General features: G+C 44.6%; 1 protein-coding gene across 1 annotated transcript; it reads left to right on the forward strand.

Annotated features, from left to right (window-relative positions):
- The first annotated feature begins 289 nt into the window (after window positions 1-289).
- LOC135249031 (voltage-dependent calcium channel gamma-4 subunit-like) lies at window positions 290-18,892 on the forward strand. The gene is made up of 4 exons (XM_064324262.1): window positions 290-1,115; window positions 10,739-10,822; window positions 11,972-12,112; window positions 13,043-18,892. Exons 1-4 carry the CDS (start codon window positions 893-895, stop codon window positions 13,573-13,575), a joined length of 981 nt encoding a protein of 326 aa, XP_064180332.1. The 5' UTR covers window positions 290-892; the 3' UTR covers window positions 13,576-18,892.
- The last annotated feature ends 986 nt before the right edge of the window (window positions 18,893-19,878 follow it).

Consider the following 19,878-nt stretch of genomic DNA (forward strand, 5'->3'; position numbering starts at 1 on the left):
TCACCACCATTAAGTGTCAGGCTGGGTTGAAAAATTGCTCTTAAGGTGTAAATGTCGAATGGAAATACTTGTTCATGGAAACAAATTGAATCAGCTTTGGTTATACTGTAGTGATCCATTTAAGGCTTGATTACAGCGCTGTGAAAATGTCAAAGGTTATATTGATATGCTATTGTAAAGGTAGAAACACATTATGTTTTTATTTTAAATCAGAAAATGTCGAAAAATTGACTGAATTGATCGGTTCGCCAACCCGTTTTTTTTTTTCTTTTTTTTTTTTTTGGAATGAGGCGCCACAACTACCATGTTCAGCAATCCGCGCAAACGAGATTGATATATTTCGGGCAATCACGTCTGTCTAATGGACCACCTCAGGCTCTCTCCGCGAGACGCATTTCGTCTCCTCCTACCGAACGGTTTTGTTACATTTCACTTTCTTCCTCGCGCTGTTACAGCGAAGTATTTACATGTTTGTTTCCCATTGGTTAGTTGTAGTGAAGGTGGGGTCTGAGAGGAAGCTGTGGAAGCGCTTTGTGAATTAAATCATCCGAGTTTGTGAAAGCTGTTCGTCCCGGGAAGAAACAACTGGATTATTTTGCCGAGAGTGTTCAATAAACTGAGAAATAAAACGGAGGGAAAGTACGCACGGTGCCACGTCTGGCTAAAGCGCGGACATCTGCGTTGGAGAGCAGCTGAGGCACAAGTGTCAGCATCATCAAGTTTACTTACCCAGAACAGAAAGTAACCGAAGTTTCCGAAGGAAATGCGATTTGCGAGAACTTAAAATTATTAAAGGCATGGCACGAAGGGGTCTCGGTAAATAGCGTGACAAGGAGAGCCTTGAATAATGCGCTCCGGGGTGTAGACAGGGTCTGGATTATTATGAGGCGCCATGGCGTGGTGTGATCGTGGGGTTCAGATGTTGCTGACCACCGTGGGGGCTTTTGCGGCTTTCAGTCTAATGACCATCGCGATTGGCACGGACTACTGGCTTTATTCACGGGGTTACTCATGCAACGCCACCAACATCACCACGGACGAAACTCAAGCGCAGCCCAGGAAAACTAAAGGCGATCTCACACACTCTGGGCTGTGGAGAATCTGTTGTATTGAAGGTACCCGGCATTTTTATATGCCTTTTTCCATTTATTTATGTCACACATCGGGAACGCCCAGAGATAATTAGCACTAGAATGAATCTGATCAATTGGCCTTGTTAAAAAATATATATATACATAAAAACTTTTGATTCCACAAAATTGCAGATATTTGTAAACATTTGGGCATGGTATGTCTTGGATAATGTGTCGTCTATATCCCTTAACCCCTAGCGTTAAATGACTACGGGTTCCGGGCGCGCTCACTGTAATGTTTAGAGGAAACACGAGAGGTTGGAGTTGGACTATGGGGAAGAGAGAGAAAAGCGCTTCGTAAGGAACGGTGGAGTAGTTTATAGAGCTCCTCAAATGTGAAGTCAACGGGTGGAGGATGGAGAAATGTTTCAGAGAAGGCACAGTGAGATACAAATACAATGTCGTTAAGTATCGAGCGCAGGTTTACGTCGGAAAGGCTCGGGTTTATTTTATCTTAAAATACAGCGTATCGTCACATTTTCAGATGTGTTAAGATGGGGTAAAAGTATCCATTAGATAAAGGGAGTTACTCTTTTCATCCATGTGGTGCACATTCTAATGTATTATTAATGAGCTAAAGCAGAGATCTCGCTCGTTCTTTTGGGTGTTCCTTTGTTTGCGTAAAAAGTCACAGTAATGCAAGTAAATATTTAAATATAACCTTCAACTTTACGTTTTTTTCGTGAAATCTGAACGAATGAAGACTTTGAAATGCGCTTCATAAACAATTTGCGTTCATTCAGCTCTTTATTGTATTTGATGCTGTTGCTTGGCAACTACATCTGTGAAATTGCTATGGAAACATGGGGAAGATTTAAAAATAGACAATTCTGAACAATAGTCAATTCTGTCAAAGCCATTGTTCATACAAAGATGTACATGTTATAGGTAAACCTAATAAAATTACGAAATACTTTTACTTTTGTCCAAGATTTTTTTTTCCTCATCGTGGCAGGAGTCTTTGTTCTGATGCATTAGGCAGCTACAGTGAGGGAAGAAAACAATAGAATTGGAGTTCAGGGCACGTAAATACACGCATACATCTCAGCGAATTACCAAGCAGTTGTTTAAACTGTAGAAGCATACTTTTCGACTCCATAAGTGCTATCATTTCATTATTATTGAAGGATTTTACTTTTGTTGGCTGCTGCTACTACTACTTCTATTATTATTATTATCATTATTATTATTATTATCATCATTATTATTATCATTATTATTATTACTATTATGCCAGTTAGTAAACGCCCCCACCCCATGATCGATGCAATGTGCAATACAAAGTAATGGCAGTGAACAAATATAACGTATTCTTTAAAAGCCTTCAGTATAATTTGTTTTGTAGTACAGTTTTATATTGTGCACGTGATAAAAAGTGAGCACATCCAAGAATGTCACTTCATAAGATAAAATCAATTGAAATAGTCTGCATCAGTCTCGAAATATTCCCTTGAGGGCGGAGCTTTCTCATAAGAACTCGGAACCAAATAACTCAGAAGGGGAGATTATGTGATAAATCATAGAATCTATATTTGCTCTAGTTTCTTTTGTCGACATTCTCTCGAGTCCTTGCATATGTACAATGAAACTAGCTGCATGTTGACGTGCGTATCTGTGGCACAAAGCTTTCATAACAGACCTCCCACTTGCTTCCTGTGTGTGACGTTCAGGTCATGTTTTCTTCAGCTTGTCGATGATTTGAAGAATCAACATTTTAAAATGCAGTCTTTATGCATCGTAGTTGTTGGAAGTAGGGCATTATCATACACTGGTATGGACGTCCATAACGGAGCGCAAAGATGAGTGCTCTACGCATTGAGCACGATACTGGACAGTTTTTCAGCCGAGTCGCTGAAAAAAATGGGCACGCCTGCAACGGCATACCCGATTGTGCACATACTGTACTGTTTATTTACGTGATAACCTTTCTCTTTTCATTCTGCACTTTCGATGTAACTTTGAGTTTCCCACCTCAAGAACTACTTCCTGATTCGTATCGGAAATAAGTTATTTCAAACTTTTACATGCAACATGTGGCAAATGTAGTAGTAGTTGCGTGGTGGACGGTGTTGGCAACATTCTCGCCAAGAAATAAAACAAAAGTTTACAATGAGTAGGGGGAAAGGATGAGTGTCCATGCAGTTTCTAAATCAAGTAATTTTTTTACAAGACCACGTGCACATTGTTGTTGTTAATTTCATACAAATAAATAGTCGGCATGGACACAGACTTGGCTCTCATCAATGAAGACGGTTTCTCAAATGTCTCAGACTACTTTACATGCCCAAACTACCCATTTGTGTTGCATGGCTAATCTCAGCTCGCAACTAAGGCCATGTGCAGTCTGGCTTGTGTAATTTATTGGAAGTCATCCTTGAGCAACTGGTCTATCTCCTGTAGCCAAGTCCACAGTTGCTGTGCTCATTGCAGGCTTTGTTATGATAATTAACGAGTTGGCCCCTTGGCGTGGTATGTCTTAGATGGTGTATAACCTGCTCACTGTGAAAATAGGAAGTTTTTGTACCCAGTGTTCCAAGAAACAGTAAAGATCACAGAATGTTCCCCATTAGTATTTTAAATTGGCGGGGAAATTTTTTTTAACAAATATGCATGTGCCAACCGAAGATATAAAATATCTAAAGATAAATTACCCAAATGAAAGCCTTACAATTATTCTATTTTCAGTTCAATTCAAGCGCAAAAATGAATGCATCCAAACATAATAAAATGTGTTGTGGAAGCCCTATAACAAACCATACACATGTTGCTCCCTGAGAAACAGCTCTGTCTACTGTACTTGTGTCTGTGATGTACAGTAGCATTGTCTACAGCTTTGGCTCCAGCAGAGGCCATTACGGACGTTATTTCTTGTGGTGCAGCCCATTTGACTGTAGAGTCAGTTACAGGAGGAGACAGCAGCTGCCTATGTCAGTGGCACAGTAAGAGTTCACTGAAGGCACTGACGCTGCGGACTTGAATCTTTTTGTGTGCGTGTGCGTGTGCGTGTGCAAGTACAAATTCCAAATCCTAAAATAATGTAGACTGGCTTATAAACCTGGCCAGCGGCTGGACCAGACCGTGCTGGATGCCTGGCGAAGGTACACTCAGACGTCACTGTTTTGGGAGAGGCGTGGTTAAATGGCTGCGATGCAAGAGCGAGTTTTCTTGAACCCCAGAGGTGCACTGGGCAGAATGTGGTGTTAATCTGCTTTGGAGACCAACGCGGCTGCACGGCAGGATGGGCTGTTTCAGTCCCCCTGCCCTGTTTCGGTGCGACGATTCCACATTTAACTCCCATTATGGCCAATTTCTGTTTTGTTACTGAAAGGAGAGGGAGAAACGCACGTCCGTTTGTCAGTCTGCGCGAGCCATGTGCACGTATTATGAGCTCCCCCCGCCCCCCCCCCCCCCCCCCCCGTCCATCCAGCTCGCTTCAGAGGTCATCAGGCAACACAACATGATATATATGTCCATGGCAACGGGGAGATGTTCCCGAAAGGTCTGAAAAGAAAAGAAAAAAAAGAAAGAAAGAAAAGAAAAAAAAAAAAAACCTTGTAGGATGTGCTCGGCGCCTGCTGCTCAAAATGAAATGTTTGATCAATTTAATTCAACCTGGCTATGAAGCAAGAGGATATATATATATACACACACACATGCGGTTCGAAGCGGGGGTATCAGTTTTAGATTGGGATGCACGATCGGCAGCGGCATCCCCCTTCGGTGCTGTTGTTTGTGGGCGGGGGGAATTAAACAGGCCCTCTGAATTGCCTGTTGCCCGCGGGCTTCAGCACAGGTCTGTAATTAAAGCGCAGCAGCTGAGAGGCTTCGGGAGGCCCTAATTAGCCAGTAGGCCCCGCTTCCGCTGCCGCCGGGCCCCCCGGGAGGGGGGGGGGAGTTGATAAGGAGCGGTGTGTGTTCGTTCCAGGGACCGCGTTTCGGCAGGGTGCGACCCGGGGAGAGGACGGGGACGTTTCGCCCCCCCCCCCGACTCTCGCGTGACGCTGCGGTGTGTCGGTGCCCGTTCGTTCGGCTTCCCCCGACGGTGCCGCCGTCGTTTCTCGGCGCACATATAAAAAATCTGATTCTTTTGCGGGATCGCTCTCTAAGTCGAGCGTGATCGTCCTCCTGCTGCTCCTGTCGGTGGGTCTGGCCGTCTGCGGGTCGTCTTCAGCTCTGCTGTAGAGAAACGATCCTAGAACCACAGGTTCTGTTGCGACGGGGGGGGGGGGGGGGGGCATTTGTGGACGGTTGTCATGGTAGTGGTAGTTGGAGGAGCCGGTGAGGCGAAGGCTTGCTTTGAGACACAAACCGAGCCGGAGCGGCAAATCATTTCAGAGCTCATCTCCCTCCCATGGGCTCTAAAAAAAAAAATAATATAAAAATAATAAAAAAATTTAAAAAACCCTTTGATTTGTTGGGTTATTGAAACCCAGGGTTGCTAGGGAAATGCCGTTCCCAGAACATGACCCTGCAATAATTCTGTTGTGCTGCGTACATCGAGTGTTATAGCTGAGGCCGTGCTGTTTTCCTGCAATCAAATTAATGTACCCTGCATTTCAGTCAAAATCCACTACGTGTCTCTGCACGCGCTCATTTCTAATGCACAGCATGGTGATTGGCTGTTTGATAATCGCGATTAATTCAATTAAGGGGGATGAGTCATAACGAGAGCGGTGGTGAAATCCGACGATTGGCTGCTTTAGCAAAATGTGTTATGCTGTGTAATTCTATGGCGGAAGTGATCCAAATCAGAGAATAAGCTTGCGTTTCAGTGTGCACCCGGGACAATTGCACTAAACCGATTGATGAAAAAGACTGAACTGATTCAGGTAACGTGACGTATGTTTTATTTAAATGTTTGCTCAACAGGCATCTTTCTGTTGGAGGACTGAATTACAGCCTAAAAACCAGCCGCAGAAAATATACAGCCTTAGCTATAACACACTGCACTGACACACTTTATCACTTTGTTCTTTATCTGTTACTTATTTTAAACACAGTGGGAGGGGGGGGGGACACAGAACTGATATACAGTGCAAGAATAGGAGGAGATTAAAGAAATGAGGCACTCTATTGACTTATTGCCAGTTTGATTTTCTCTCAGAGCCAATGCACACAGCCATGACAGCTGCTGCATATCAAAATGAAATCTTCTTCCTGTCCTCACTATCCAGACCTGAGAAAGACGCTAAAAAGCCATTAGACTTTGCACTGGCAGGCTGTGTGTGTCTGTGTGTGTGTGTGTGTGTGTGTGTTTGTGTGTGCGTGAGTGTGTGTGCGTGTGTGTGTGCATGTGTGCGTGTGTGTGCATGCGTGTGTGTGTGATTGAGTATGTGAGTGTGTGTGTGTGTGTGTGAGAGAGAGAGAGAGGGCGAGCGAAACAGAGAGAGAGACAGAGATAGGGATTGAGAGACATGGGAGAATGAGGAATGAGGGAAAGGGGAATGAATGGAGGGAGAGAGAGAGAGAGAGCAAGAGAGAGTGTGTGTTTTACAAGGAAAGTGAACAGGAGGTTCTCAGTTTAATGCTTTATAAATCTAAATAGGTTCCCCTGCGGTGATGGAGTGGATGAGCTTTTACAAATGAGGAGAGCAATTGAGCCTGAGCTACTCACTCACCCACAATTAAACAGGCAGCCCTAATTATATGCAAGATTTGAATGTCCGACATGCTGAATTGACTGATTGGTGTTGATTGAATGCTGATCACATGCAAAAAGACAGCTAAGCAACAAGCTAAGCTGCATTTTTTGCATGAATGATCTGTCGGTAAGTTATTGGTTATTTCTTTTAAGTGGCTTTGTAATAATGAGATGGCCCTCCCGGTCTGTGTGTATCACACAGGTGAATTTTGTGTACTGATCGTATTGGTGGATAGGTTTGAGAGGGGTGTGGAGGTCCGGTTTGGATGGGGGAGCTGGTGTAGTAAGGGGGTGTGAGGTGCTGGGTGTGGAGATTGGAGCTGAGGAGGTTCTGTATTAAAGAACAATGAAGATGTCAAAGGCATCCTTGGAGACATTATGGAAATGCGATTCTTGGAACAGGGCTGAGGTTACCATGGAGAAGATGCACTCTGAGTAATGCACTCTGTTCTCAGACAGGCCTGCGGGGGGCGGGGGGGCGGGGGCCCCCGTTTCCACGGCGCGTTGCCGCGGTCGCCGTGTCAGCCAACCGGCTTTATTACTCCTTTATGAGACGAGCGCGCCGAAGCCCACCTGACTCCCCGAAGCCCACCTGACTCCCCGAAGCCCACCTGACTCCCCGAAGCCCACCTGACTCTGCTTCGGAGGTTGAGGCCCTTCGCACATCACCTCCACTGCGGGCCTCTGCTTTTAATCACCTCCAATCAAATGCAGGATTAAAACAAAACAAAACAAAAAATAATAATAATAATAATCATTCTGAAAAGAGGAGGAATAGTCCCTGTGCTTCTGGAAGAAGACGGGCGGCAGTGTAGGAAAATGGGTAAGGAGTTGGTCTTGTAACCTGAAGGTCGCGGGTTTGATTCCCCCCGCTAGGATACTGCCGTTGTACGATTGAGCAAAGGTACTTAACCTGCATTGCTCCAGTGTATACATCCAGCTGTATAAATGGACGCAGTGTAAATGCTGTGTAAACAGGTGTGTAAGTCGCTCTGGATTAGAGCGTCTGCTAAATGCCTGTAATGAAAGGAAGACCCGGTGGGACGGTGTGCCTGGTGTTTTTACGTTCTGCTCCTGTTGGCCCAGGACTTGTGGATCAGTGGATCAGTAGGGCCCTTGATTGCAGCCTTGACGTGACTGCTGTATCTCCATCGAGTATCCCCAGATCCTCCTGTCGCGTCAGGGCATGGTGCCAGCGTGGAGGGGAGACATGGCGACAGACGTTATTCACGCGTCTGTTTCGTACATATTATTAATTTTGCCGCGCCGGAGTCGGACGAATTTCGTCCTCGCCTGCCGACGTGGCTCCCCAAAGACGCCAGCGATGTGCGAAGCCACCGTGGAGGAAGTTCCACTCTTCTGGTGGCGTTGGCTAGACGCTGACTGGCAGGAGGCGGACCGTGCGCTCAGAAGCTCAGCCAATCAGAGCAATCAGTCTGGGAAAAAAAAAAAAAAAAAAAAAACTCTCGTGTGACAGCTTCATTGGGAGACATCTGGGAAGTGCCAATCCAAACACTGTCCGTATGTTTGTCCACAGTGAACGTTCGCCAAATGCCGAATGTGTTGACGTGCTTGAGTCAAAAAAAGTGCAGCGTCCTTGCAAGAGTTTTTCACTTGGTGCAATCTCTAGGTAATGAACTCAAACCAGAGTAGTTTTAATATTCACGGTTCACTTTCAGTACAGTAATGCATTATTCTCTTGAAGGTTTTGGAAAATGTGTTCTTCTAAGAAGCCACAGCCTCCTAGTCACGCATGCTCGAGGCCACAAACGCTGCGGAGTTAGGTCTGAGTTGGCTTTCTGGCTTTGTGTTGGCTATCTGCCCTGTCCTTAGACAGTCCCTACTTTATAGTGACTAGACAAGAAAACCTGTGCTCCACTTCCTCAGACCTATTTAATTATAATTAACTCGCTCTTCCTGATTAAATGCTAGGCCCAATTAAAAGCATACTGTGGCAGAAAACCAGTGTCACAGGGAGGCAATTGTTTTTTTTTATTTTTTAAATTTCCACCCAAACAGTAACGAAGTACACAGTCACAGTTATATAACAATGTCACCTTTGGAGTGTCTGATGTATTCAGCAGCTGAGTTTCAGCCAACAAGTGTTACCTTTGGAACGCTATTCTCTTCAAAATATTTGTTCACTGCAGATACACAAAATTACTCGTGTCAACCTAAGATGGCTGAATTTGATTACGTTTTTTTCTAACACAAAGAGTTAAAAGTTCCAAGCTTAGGCTTTCGTGTTATGCTAAGAAAAACAGTTGGTTACAGACAACAGGTCTTCCAGATCAGGATAGTGAGTCACACCACGATTTGCCAAAATGGTCTAATATGTCACAGCCACTTACTCAGCCAAAAGTTAATGGGAGTGCATATAAATCACAGAATTACATCCAGAACCTTCCATTGCTTCAGCGACCTATTAGTGCAGGGCCATTTCTATTTTAGCAAGGCACCTCTTGTTTATAGTGGGTCTACCCGAAAATAGAACTATGCCCTTTTATGGAAGAAAATCGTGTCCAGTTGTTGACGTGGGTAACATTCATGGTTTATACGGTGTGTGTGAAGTCCTTTAATTAGCACGACGTGAGTCCCCAGATATGTCATTGAAGTGAGATATTTAAATTCAACGGCAGACCTGCGCATTGCATCATGCTTTGTGGCGCCCCACAATGTGAATATCAGCACCTGCCAGTGCTGTTCAGCTTGGTCCTTCGCAATGTGCGGTCTTAGGGATTTGTCAGAGTCTAATGTCCAGTCAACCCTTAATCAGTAGAGAAATTAGGAAGATACAAAGACACTTAGCTCGGTGGCCCAGCCATCGCTCTGAGCAGTTTATGATTCACTTATGTCGTAGAACATCAAGAGGAATGATTGATTCTTCTAATGAGCAGAATGCTCATTTAACATGCGTTAGATGTGTTCACATCCTCCTAACAAAAGTTCAGATATTTACGCATCAGTTGATAATATTCATCTTTAAATCATCCAGTTGTAGCATAAAGGAGAAAGGCACTTGCTTGCTTGTTCAACAGCCCCCCGAAATAAAGGAGGTTTCAGAGCGACGCGTTTTGGGTTTGTCGTTCCTGGGTTCTTCAAGGTACGTTCTTCAAGTGTGGACGGGAAAACAATAAGAGCACCGAGGCAATCTATTTACAGCCAGGAAGTGAGAGACATCGTCAGCTGAGGAGGAGTAATGCAGTTCAGCTCAGAAGCAGAAGAGAGATGCTTCATTTTCCACAGCTGGTGGGGGAAAAAAAGACAAACCCTGATATACTGGATCATGATGCCCATTCTTCTAACATGACAAAAACATTGCAGTTCATCCTCCAAGATGGGTGCCGTTGAAGGGACAGTGCTCTCACTGCATTACTGCATCTGAGTGATCACATTACATCACAACTGCTTTATTTTTTTTGTCTGTTTGTCTTTATGAAGTTTTACAGTTTTTTTTTTTTTTTTTTTTTTTAACCTTCGCCGTATTTTTAGTTTAGGAAATTATATAAGCGCGCCGCAGATCCGTTCAGGAGTATTAAACGATGATACGGTGACCTTTCTCTCCCAAGCGGCCCGCCGATAGCTGAGGCCCAGGGCAGATCGCACCCCCGCGTGCGTCGGAGAGGCATCAGCCAAATTGAAGTGGACGTGGCAATATTGGGCTCTTAATGCGGACTAATCATCGCACCCATTCCGGGATTCTCCCCGGTTCGTTAGCGAGACGGCTAATTGGAGGCTCAGGTTAAAGCGAGAGGTTGGAGAGGGAAAATTATTTGGAAACACTCTGTCAGAGTTTTTTAATTTCTCGTTAATTCATGACTGGCCTGGGGAAGCGCGATTGATTCTTCCCTTTTTTGGGGTAACGACGAGGCCCTGCGTGTTTTGAATAATGCTCTCGGATCACTCTCCCTCTCTGCTTTTTTTATTTACGCACCCTGGTAATTTGATTGCTCATGCTCTGTAGGTATCAACAAAGGAAGCTGTTACCGGATCAATCACTTCCCGGAGGACAACGACTATGACACTGACAGCTCGGAGTACCTCCTACGTGAGTGATTCTTTCACTGTTTCTTGGAAAGCAACCATTTTCCTATCTTCATCCTTGAGTGGTTTTTTTTAAATCATAAGAAACATGTCAATCTGCCTAGATTTCATGAAGCCTGATGTATGCAGGTGTCAGTACTAGACACACTTATGTTTGTGATAAGCGTATTGGAGTCAGAACTCTCAGCATATCATAAAATGAAAAAAAAATGTGATTACTCTTAGGTCAAGAGAAAGAAGGATTCAGAGATCACTTGAACTGTGCATTACAATGCCTGATATCACGTCATGAGAGCAGCTATATGATGCATGGACAAAAGGAAGTTCTGGATCCATATCCATGCTCAAGTGTGTCAGAGTTGAATTACTGATGGAGGACCAAGCAGCACTCCTCCTCTTGGGTTTAGCATGAACATAGGCCCCAATTATTTGCCCATCTTTGCCATCTCTAATTAAGGACAAAGGATATAAGTGTCTGGAAAGGTCTGTGAGGGGTATTTTTTTACAGAGGCAAATAATGGAAACCTCTCTTTAGATTACAAACACACTGAGCCAGTGATTTACAACATGCAAATGTGTTCGTGGTTTTTTTGTTGTTGTTTATAAATAGCATGTGCATTGTTAACACCCCTATGGCAAAGTCAGGGGGTGAGCTGTGTTTGTCGAGAGTGATGAGATTTATCTCTTCAGACTATACCTGGCCTTTACTAACTATCACCACTCTACGGATCACTTCACTTAAATTTCCCCTCTTTCGTGCCACTCATGTTACATTCACCTCCATTCCGGCACTTATTGCACTGCTGTTGTATCATCGTCCCGATGTTGTAGCTTGAACTGCCCCCTAGCTTGACTAAGCATAGGTTAGGTCAGAGAGTAATGTTCACTGTGTGGACTGGACTTAATGTGTTCATGGCTATGAGTAACTGTTACAAAATGAGTATTCGTACCTGTGTTTCGTAGTTGTTCCGATGACCTTTTGGTATGCACTTTTGTACCTCGCTTTGGATAAAAGCGTCTGCCAAATAAATGTAATGTAAATGTAATGTGATGTAATGAGGAAATGCCCTGGGACGGACATGGCTGGCATTCGTGCTTGTGCTGAGCCCCGCCCCTTCACCCCACCCCCCACCCCCCTCCCATTTTCGCGCAGGTATCGTCCGCGCCTCCAGCGTGTTCCCCATCCTCAGCACCATCCTGCTGCTGCTGGGCGGGCTGTGCGTGGGCGTGGGCCGCATCTACAGCGGCAAGAACAACATCCTGCTGAGCGCCGGCATCCTGTTCGTCGCCGCCGGTGAGCCGCCGCCGAGCCGCCGCCGTCCCTCCCTCGCGCCGAGGTTCAAAAAGAGGCTATCGCCGTGGCTACGGGCACGGCCTGGCCTGAGAGACGGTCCAGGGTCCCACGTCCGTTTGTCCACGCGTGGGCCGGTTCGCACGGGTCCTTACATTTTTGGATTTTTTAGATTTATTTATTTGCACTCTTCACATAAAAATTACAAAATAGGGCAAATACACTTACTTAAAACAGTACAAAGAGGGCTATCGTAAAAAGTGAGATGCTAAAATGAGAAACAATTCATAGAGTATTGAGTGTGCAAGGATTACCCATTAAGCCAGCAATGCTGGCTTTTTCAAGGGTCTCGGAGACGGACTTTAAATACTAATATACTAATTGGTCCTAAACTCTTGCGAGCGGACGTTTTCTCGAACGCAGGTGAACAGTGCCCGTAAAGCGGGGGAAAGTAAAAGCGTTACAGACCCAAAACTCTGTTTCTGTGCAACAGTACAATACGAAATTGCCAAAATGAAAATGATGACAGCAAACCCTGCTTCCCATTCGGTTGAGCACATGACTTGCTAGGCTGTTTCAAAAAGAAGCTTGGGTCTTCTGTCCATCTGTTACACACAGATTCAGATAGAAACCTGAAAAAATGCTGCATACAGCAGACCTGTCGTGGATCTCATCGTTACTTATCTATTTTTCTTTTTTTTTTGGTCCTCAGGAGTTTGTATCTGATAATTATCTAATTGTGAGATATTATACAATCAGTCACAGAGAACCAATACTCCATGGGTGGCTGAGCTTTTTTAAGACGCCGGTAATGTTGCCAAGGGGACCGTGAATATGACCGTCATACTTTTAAAAAACGAAAGCCAATGAAAAAGCCGCGTTTTAATTCTCTCTTCTTCTTCTTCTTCTTCTTCCCTCCTCGGCTCTCCGCAGGCCTGAGCAACATCATCGGCATCATCGTCTACATCTCCAGCAACGCCGGCGACCCGAGCGACAAGAAGGACGAGGACAAGAAGAACCAGTACAACTACGGCTGGTCCTTCTACTTCGGCGCGCTGTCCTTCATCGTGGCCGAGTCCATCGGCGTGCTGGCCGTCAACATCTACATCGAGAGGAACAAGGAGGTGCGCTTCAGGGCGCGCCGGGAGTTCGCCAAGGCCGCCGCCTCCTCCTCCTCCCCGTACTCGCGCATGCCCAGCTACCGCTACCGGCGGCGGCGCTCGCGCTCCAGCTCCCGCTCCACGGCGGGGGACCGGTCCCGGGAGACGTCCCCCGTGGGGCTCAAGATGGCGGGCTCCGTGCCCATGGGGGAGATCTCCATGTACACTCTGACCAGGGACCCCCTCAAGTCCGGCGGCACGGGCGCCTCCTACAGCCCGGACCACGACTCGGGCTTCCTGCAGGTCCACAACTGCTTCCCGAAAGACCTCAAGGACGGCATTAACCGGAGGACCACGCCCGTATGAGGGCCAGCTAGCTTCCGCCCGCGGCGTCGCTAACAAGAGGCCATCAACTTAAGGCTACTGGGTCGGTTCTGTGAGAGCCAGTGCCTGACGAGATAGAACCAATCGGTGCGGTGCAAGGTGTCGGATGATCAGTATTCATGTGAAGGAATTGCAAATAGTTTCTTCCGTCTGGAATTTTTTTTTAAAAAGGCTATAATGATGTGTTGGGCGAGGTGAAGAGGCTGCGGCTAGCCTGATTGGGCCAAAGCTGGAATATAACCCATTCTAAAATTCAGAGCAGTAGCCAATCAAAACCCCTCCCTGCTTACACAAAGCACTTTGCTGAAAAGCTTTCCCAATTTTTTTTTTTTACCCAAGGGGTCCAGCAAACCTGATTTTAGTAGCAATATTTTTTGAGATACACTGGAGTATCCCCCCGTTATTTTCAAGATTCATATAACTTAGAAATTTCGTTAACATTATTGCAGTATTTAATTTATTGTGGTAGCTGCTGTTGGTGGTGAATTTTTTTCTGATGTTTTTGGTTTGTTCGTTTGTTTGCTTGTCGGATTTTTTTTTTTTTTTTAAAGTACGTATAGTTCGATTACATTTAACCCTTCAAGGTAAACTGGTGCTAACTAAAATGTAAGTAAAGCCTGAGCCTTTACCCCAAACGTCTGCGTTTTCGACAACACCACGCCTTCGCCCCTCGTGAGCGTGTTGGAGTGAAATACGCCGTGTTAGTGTTGTGCGATCAGAGCCAATGGCTGTTTTTTCACATTCGATGTTCCTGGCTGCCTGCCATCTCTTTCAACAGTTCCCCAAATTAAATTCAGGGGTCGCGTCACCGTACCATGAATATTGTCGAAATGTGAATCATTCTAAATAATGGGCATGTGAGTTTTAATGTACCTGGACTTTGAACTTTGTGTTAACATCCCTTTATATGGTTGGGACCACAGATCTCTCGTCTGAATATAGAATCTTGATTTGCTCAGGGAAGCTGCAATCGTACGTTCAGTTTAAGGCAAAAAAAAAAAAAAAGATCAAATAAATTAGCCATTTGTTAAAAGTATCGCCATTATTGGTGTTTCACGTCAATCTCAGAACGACTGTTAGTGTCACTGAGTTTTGTTTTGTTTTTGTTTGTTTTGTTTGTTTTTTTGTTGCTAAATTTAGCCTTGTCAAAGGTATAGGCTTTAAATGCACATACTTGTGGGTCCACAGTGTAGGGTGACTGACATGATTCATTTGCCATGTACAGCAAAAAAAAAAAAATTTCCAATACAGTGAGTTTAAATTAGGCGAGTTCAAGTTTGATCTCTGCCACAATGATAAGTTGTAAAATGTACTATATTAAATGGATCAGAATAGATTAGATCTGTTTGCTACTGCAGCAGTCTTGAGTGGCTGATGTTAAATTTTACATTAACGAGGGCATAGCGGTGAAGAGATCAGCACAAACATTTCATTTGAGCAATCTGTGTGGCACGATTCTCTACACTGCTGCATAAAAGCTCACAATGTCCTCCTGTAAGACTAGCCGCTCAGAACCATGGCCCTGGACAAACAGGTCATCCACGCGGCTGACATTTAGGGCAAATGGCACCAGGTCAGTCCGGGAGAGGTGATTGTCCGCCCACGTGTTTATAAATTCAGCCACACTCTAAAGCACAGGAATCAGTTCCTGTTTCATAAAACAACACATTTTTCATTGATAATGTCAGATATTTTTGTTTGTTTTTTTTGTTGTTTTTGCCAAATTCCGTTTCCTATAGATGGAGGAAAATAAGAGAATATTTGTCTACGGAAATTACTTCATATCAGTGTCTATCAGCTGCAGCTCTAAACCTGTGAGGCATTAGGGAGGTCTGGCACCGTGGAGGATTTGGAAGAGGATGTGGGGGTGGTGGAGCAGGTGATGGGAGCTTTTACTACACAGCCAACAACTGTTGCTTTCAGAATTACAAGCTGAACTGTCGATGTTCAACAAAATGTTAGTTTATGGAGGTGCAACCTTTTTCCGTGTCGCAAGCCCGTTGAACTGGATCCTCATTTAAGTGGAGAGACCTGTGGGCTTTGAGCTAAGGGCATCCATTTACAGTACCCTCTCTTTCACTTCAATTCGTACATACATATATATATATATAGAGAGAGAGAGAGAGAAAGAGAGAGAGAGAGTGAGAGCGAATTACAAGTCAATGGAATAATGTATATATAAAACATATGTTCAAAAAGACATTTCTAATGACATATGGTCGATTCCCCATATAGTCATTTCGTAAATAATTATTACATTGTGTAAAAACACAATGATACATACCTTTGAATGACTTTCTTACGGGAAACCTGTTCAGTATCATTTGGTCGAGAGGGGTGAAATCTGCCATACCGTGATGTAAAAACATGGCGGTAAGGCGTTATTCCAAGACAAGCAGGAGAGAGCTCCACGCTCGTAACAGGTGTAGTGGGAGGCTTCAGACGCTCGCCTCTCTGGTGCCAGTCTGCTCTTTGCAGGTTTCCCCAAGCAGTCAGCTTGTAACACTATCGAAGCCTCACTGCCTCACGCTCGCTGTCTGGGGGAAGAGTGTCAGAGTCCAGTGCGCTTTAACACCGGTGTTCAGGTGGACAGGCCTAACATGAAGGCAGATGGACTAGCCTCTGGGCAAAGATAGTGACTGCACCTTCTGCTGAGGTAAAACGTTTCATGCCTTAATAGATTAGAAAATAGAGGTGAAAAGTATATTGAGGAGGAACATTGGCAACACCAGTACATGGATGGATGTATTCAAAGCATCCATATATGCCTGTGAGCATTCTTTTAAATTAATTGACAATTAATAGTTACATGTAGATTTTTATAGCTAAAAAGGTGAATATTTATTTATAAATATATGTTCTGTTCACTACAGAGTATTTCCTTCTTTTTTTACTTCTGCAGTTTAATGATCAGATTGGATTTTTTTTTCTGACAAAAGACAGCAAACATTCACTTTGAATACTTTTTTTTTTACGAGTCACTGATGTGGATTGTTGCTATGGCAACGTTTAATGCAACCAATGGCAGTCCATATTTCCATTTCTAAAACAGATGATTGTTTTCAGTGTTTCGGTTTTGTGTCTGAGTACTGAGGTTTTATGAAAAGGGAGTATGTTCCTGTGAAATAAAAGGAAAATATAGCTTGTGCCACTGAAGAGAATGTTTGTGTGTGCATGTGCATGCATTAGTGCGTGCGTGCATGTGTGTGTGTGTGTGGATGTGCGTGTGTGTGTGTGTGGATGTGCTTGCATTAGCGCGTGCGTGTGTGTGTGTGTGTGTGCGTGCATGTGCGTGCGTGCATGTTTGTGTGTGTGTCTGTACCTGCATGCATGCTTGTGTGTGTGTGTCTGTACCTGCATGCATGGCCGTGTGTGTGTGTCTGTACCTGCATGCATGGCCGTGTGTGTGTGTCTGTACCTGCATGCATGGCCATGTGCGTGTGTCTGTACCTGCATGCATGGCCGTGTGCGTGTGTCTGTACCTGCATGCATGGCCGTGTGTGTGTGTCTGTACCTGCATGCATGGCCGTGTGTGTGTGTCTGTACCTGCATGCATGGCCATGTGTGTGTGTGTCTGTACCTGCATGCATGGCCGTGTGCGTGTGTCTGTACCTGCATGCATGGCCGTGTGTGTGTGTCTGTACCTGCATGGATGGCTGTGTCTGTTTCTCTGGATACTGCTCCAGCATTCATCCCTGGCTGGCTGGAGGAGGAGATGAGTGAGTCATGAACTGTGTCATCGGCTGAGCCCTGCGCTGGAGACTCAGTCTGCGATGCTCTGCTTTGGATAGGAGCCCCAGCGAGCGAAAGCCAGAACCTAGACATTCTAGAGGCATGGAAATCTTGGCTGAGAGACATCTTGACATAAATGGACTCGGTTAACCCCACAATATAGCTCAGGTTTTACCCGGATACAGTAGCCTGGCTGCATCCTAGTCGGCTAGAATACCTTCACTTTTCAACCAACTGAAGCCGGGTTTTAACCTGAATGCCTAGACAGTATTTCACCAACTTATCACCCCAGATATGCTCACCAGGGCCTCACTGAGCAGATCCTTCTCACAGTCACTCCTCAGTAGGAACTCAAGACTTCCAAACCTAAATCTGACCACTCATGTGGAAGAGTTGCCAAAAGACCAACGTCACAGGTTTGCTTTATCAAATTTGCATCTGTTGATGTTGAAATTTAGAGAAATTAAATAATAACTCAGTTCCTTAAATGAGGTGACCAGTCGCACGACCAAGTGATCAGCCACACGATCGCTGAAAATCTCTACAGAACGACAGAAACGAATAACGGTAATTTCAATGGCTTTTTTTTTTTAATTTCCCGTGGGTTTTGCCTTGAAATTCTATCCCTCTCCTGAAATGGTTGGCATTTACCTGAATAGCGTGGGTTAAAACCTGCTGCCTCTCTTTACGCCGGTGAACAAGAGCACTGTCCTGATCTGTCGGTCTGCACCGTTAGTCTGCCCGCCTCCTCCAGACAGGCATGCTACGTAAACGTCGACTGCGTGCAGAAACGTCAGCTGTGTGCAAAGAGCAGGCTCGGCTTGTATTAATGGAAGGAGGGCAAATATCAGGGGTTGGCGGGGGAAGGGGAGGGGGGGGGGGGGGGCTGAGGAGATCCCGCGGGAATATTATAGCATTAGATATCCAGGCACAGGAAGAAAAAAAAGATTAAGATTGGGACAGAGGGAAATGAAAGCGGGGTGGGAGGGGTAAGCTGATGACACCGCCGCCCGGCTGTCTGATATAAAACCCCGTCTCTGTCTGGCCTCGTACGGAGCGGCGATGCGTGCGCAAGCCGTCGGAGCCTGGCCCCGATGCCTCAGCTGGATCAGACAACGCGACCGTATGAACCGGTGATGTGGCGCTCCGTTTGACTTTTTTGTGCCTCAGGACGGGGGGGGGTTACCTGAGGTTTTTCCCCCTCCTCTTGCGGTATTCCAATACGCCGGGTCACATCCCCATCCTGGCTGGCTTTCCGGTGCGAGCTCAACAATGATGACACTGCCAAAAAAAAAAAAAACCTGGCCGAGTGGTTCTCCGCCACAGTTCCGTTTTTGTAAAAATCGTAAGGTTGCTGCGTACGGTAATCCCTGTAATCCTTCACATGATTACACGACTGGACCTTGAACTGTATATACTTGAAAAACATTCAACAGTAGACGATAAACTCCGAGCTCTTACAACAACGTAGAATTGAAGCCTTTTTCTCTTGCACACAAGACCGGTGGTTGATGTGGGAGAGTAGTACAAGCAAAAAAAAAAAAAAAAAAAAAAAACAAAAGAAAAAGTACTCTTGGTCATAACATTGCCATGTATAATTTCTGCGTGTTGAATACCAATACCCATATTTTATACAATTACTAAAAAGAACCCTATATTTTACTGTTTGTAGCTTTATGTAGAGTAGGAACAAATGCTAACACATGTACATGAAGTCTTAATCTGAAACAACGTGCCATAAATGTATAGATAGATTCATCGATGTTTGGGGGGGGGGGTGGTTTCAAAGGTTTGCTATTATCCACAGATACTGTCGTAAACCTGTAAAATAACACACTAACACGCCTGTAACAAACTTATATATTTCCCTATCTAAAGCTTTTATGGACACAAATTTGTTTCTTTTTTTGTTTGTTTGTTCGTTTGTTTTGATATAAATATATTTTTGATGTTTCTTGTCAACTTGTCACCTTATTTACTGTTCACTTAAATAAATGGAATCAGGGGCATGCTCTTTGGCTGGCGTCTTTGTTGTACCATCACGGAACAGATTTTCTTTATATATCTTTTGTTATATTGTGTGTACCTTTTGACTGTAAAATATTCCATTGTTTGAAGTGTGAAGTAAACGAAATAAAATAAAAGGCAATTACTCTCTTAATTTGGAAATTTTATTAGTGAAATAATGAATAATGATGGGAATCTATCAATGGCAGGAATTCAGTTTAGCAGTGTTCAAAATCACAATCAAATTTATAAAACTGATAAATTTATAAAATACCGACCAGATGGATACTGTCAACCTGCTGGGGGGGGGGGGGGGGATTGGGAGGCTAGGGTGTGCAGTCCAGATGGATGTTAGTGTGGGTGGTGGGCGGGGTGGATGACTACCACTAAGTTTTCAGTTATCTCCCACATATTTAAAATTTGTTGTTATGATCGTGCTTTAAAATTGTTCTATTATTTTCAAGACTGGCATATCTTTACATGTTCAGAACACATTTTAAGGCATTTAAGCATTACTTGATTAGAACAGATTTTTTTTGTGTGTGA

This window comes from Anguilla rostrata, chromosome 2 (genome assembly GCF_018555375.3).
Source record: "Anguilla rostrata isolate EN2019 chromosome 2, ASM1855537v3, whole genome shotgun sequence".
NCBI lineage: Eukaryota > Metazoa > Chordata > Actinopteri > Anguilliformes > Anguillidae > Anguilla > Anguilla rostrata.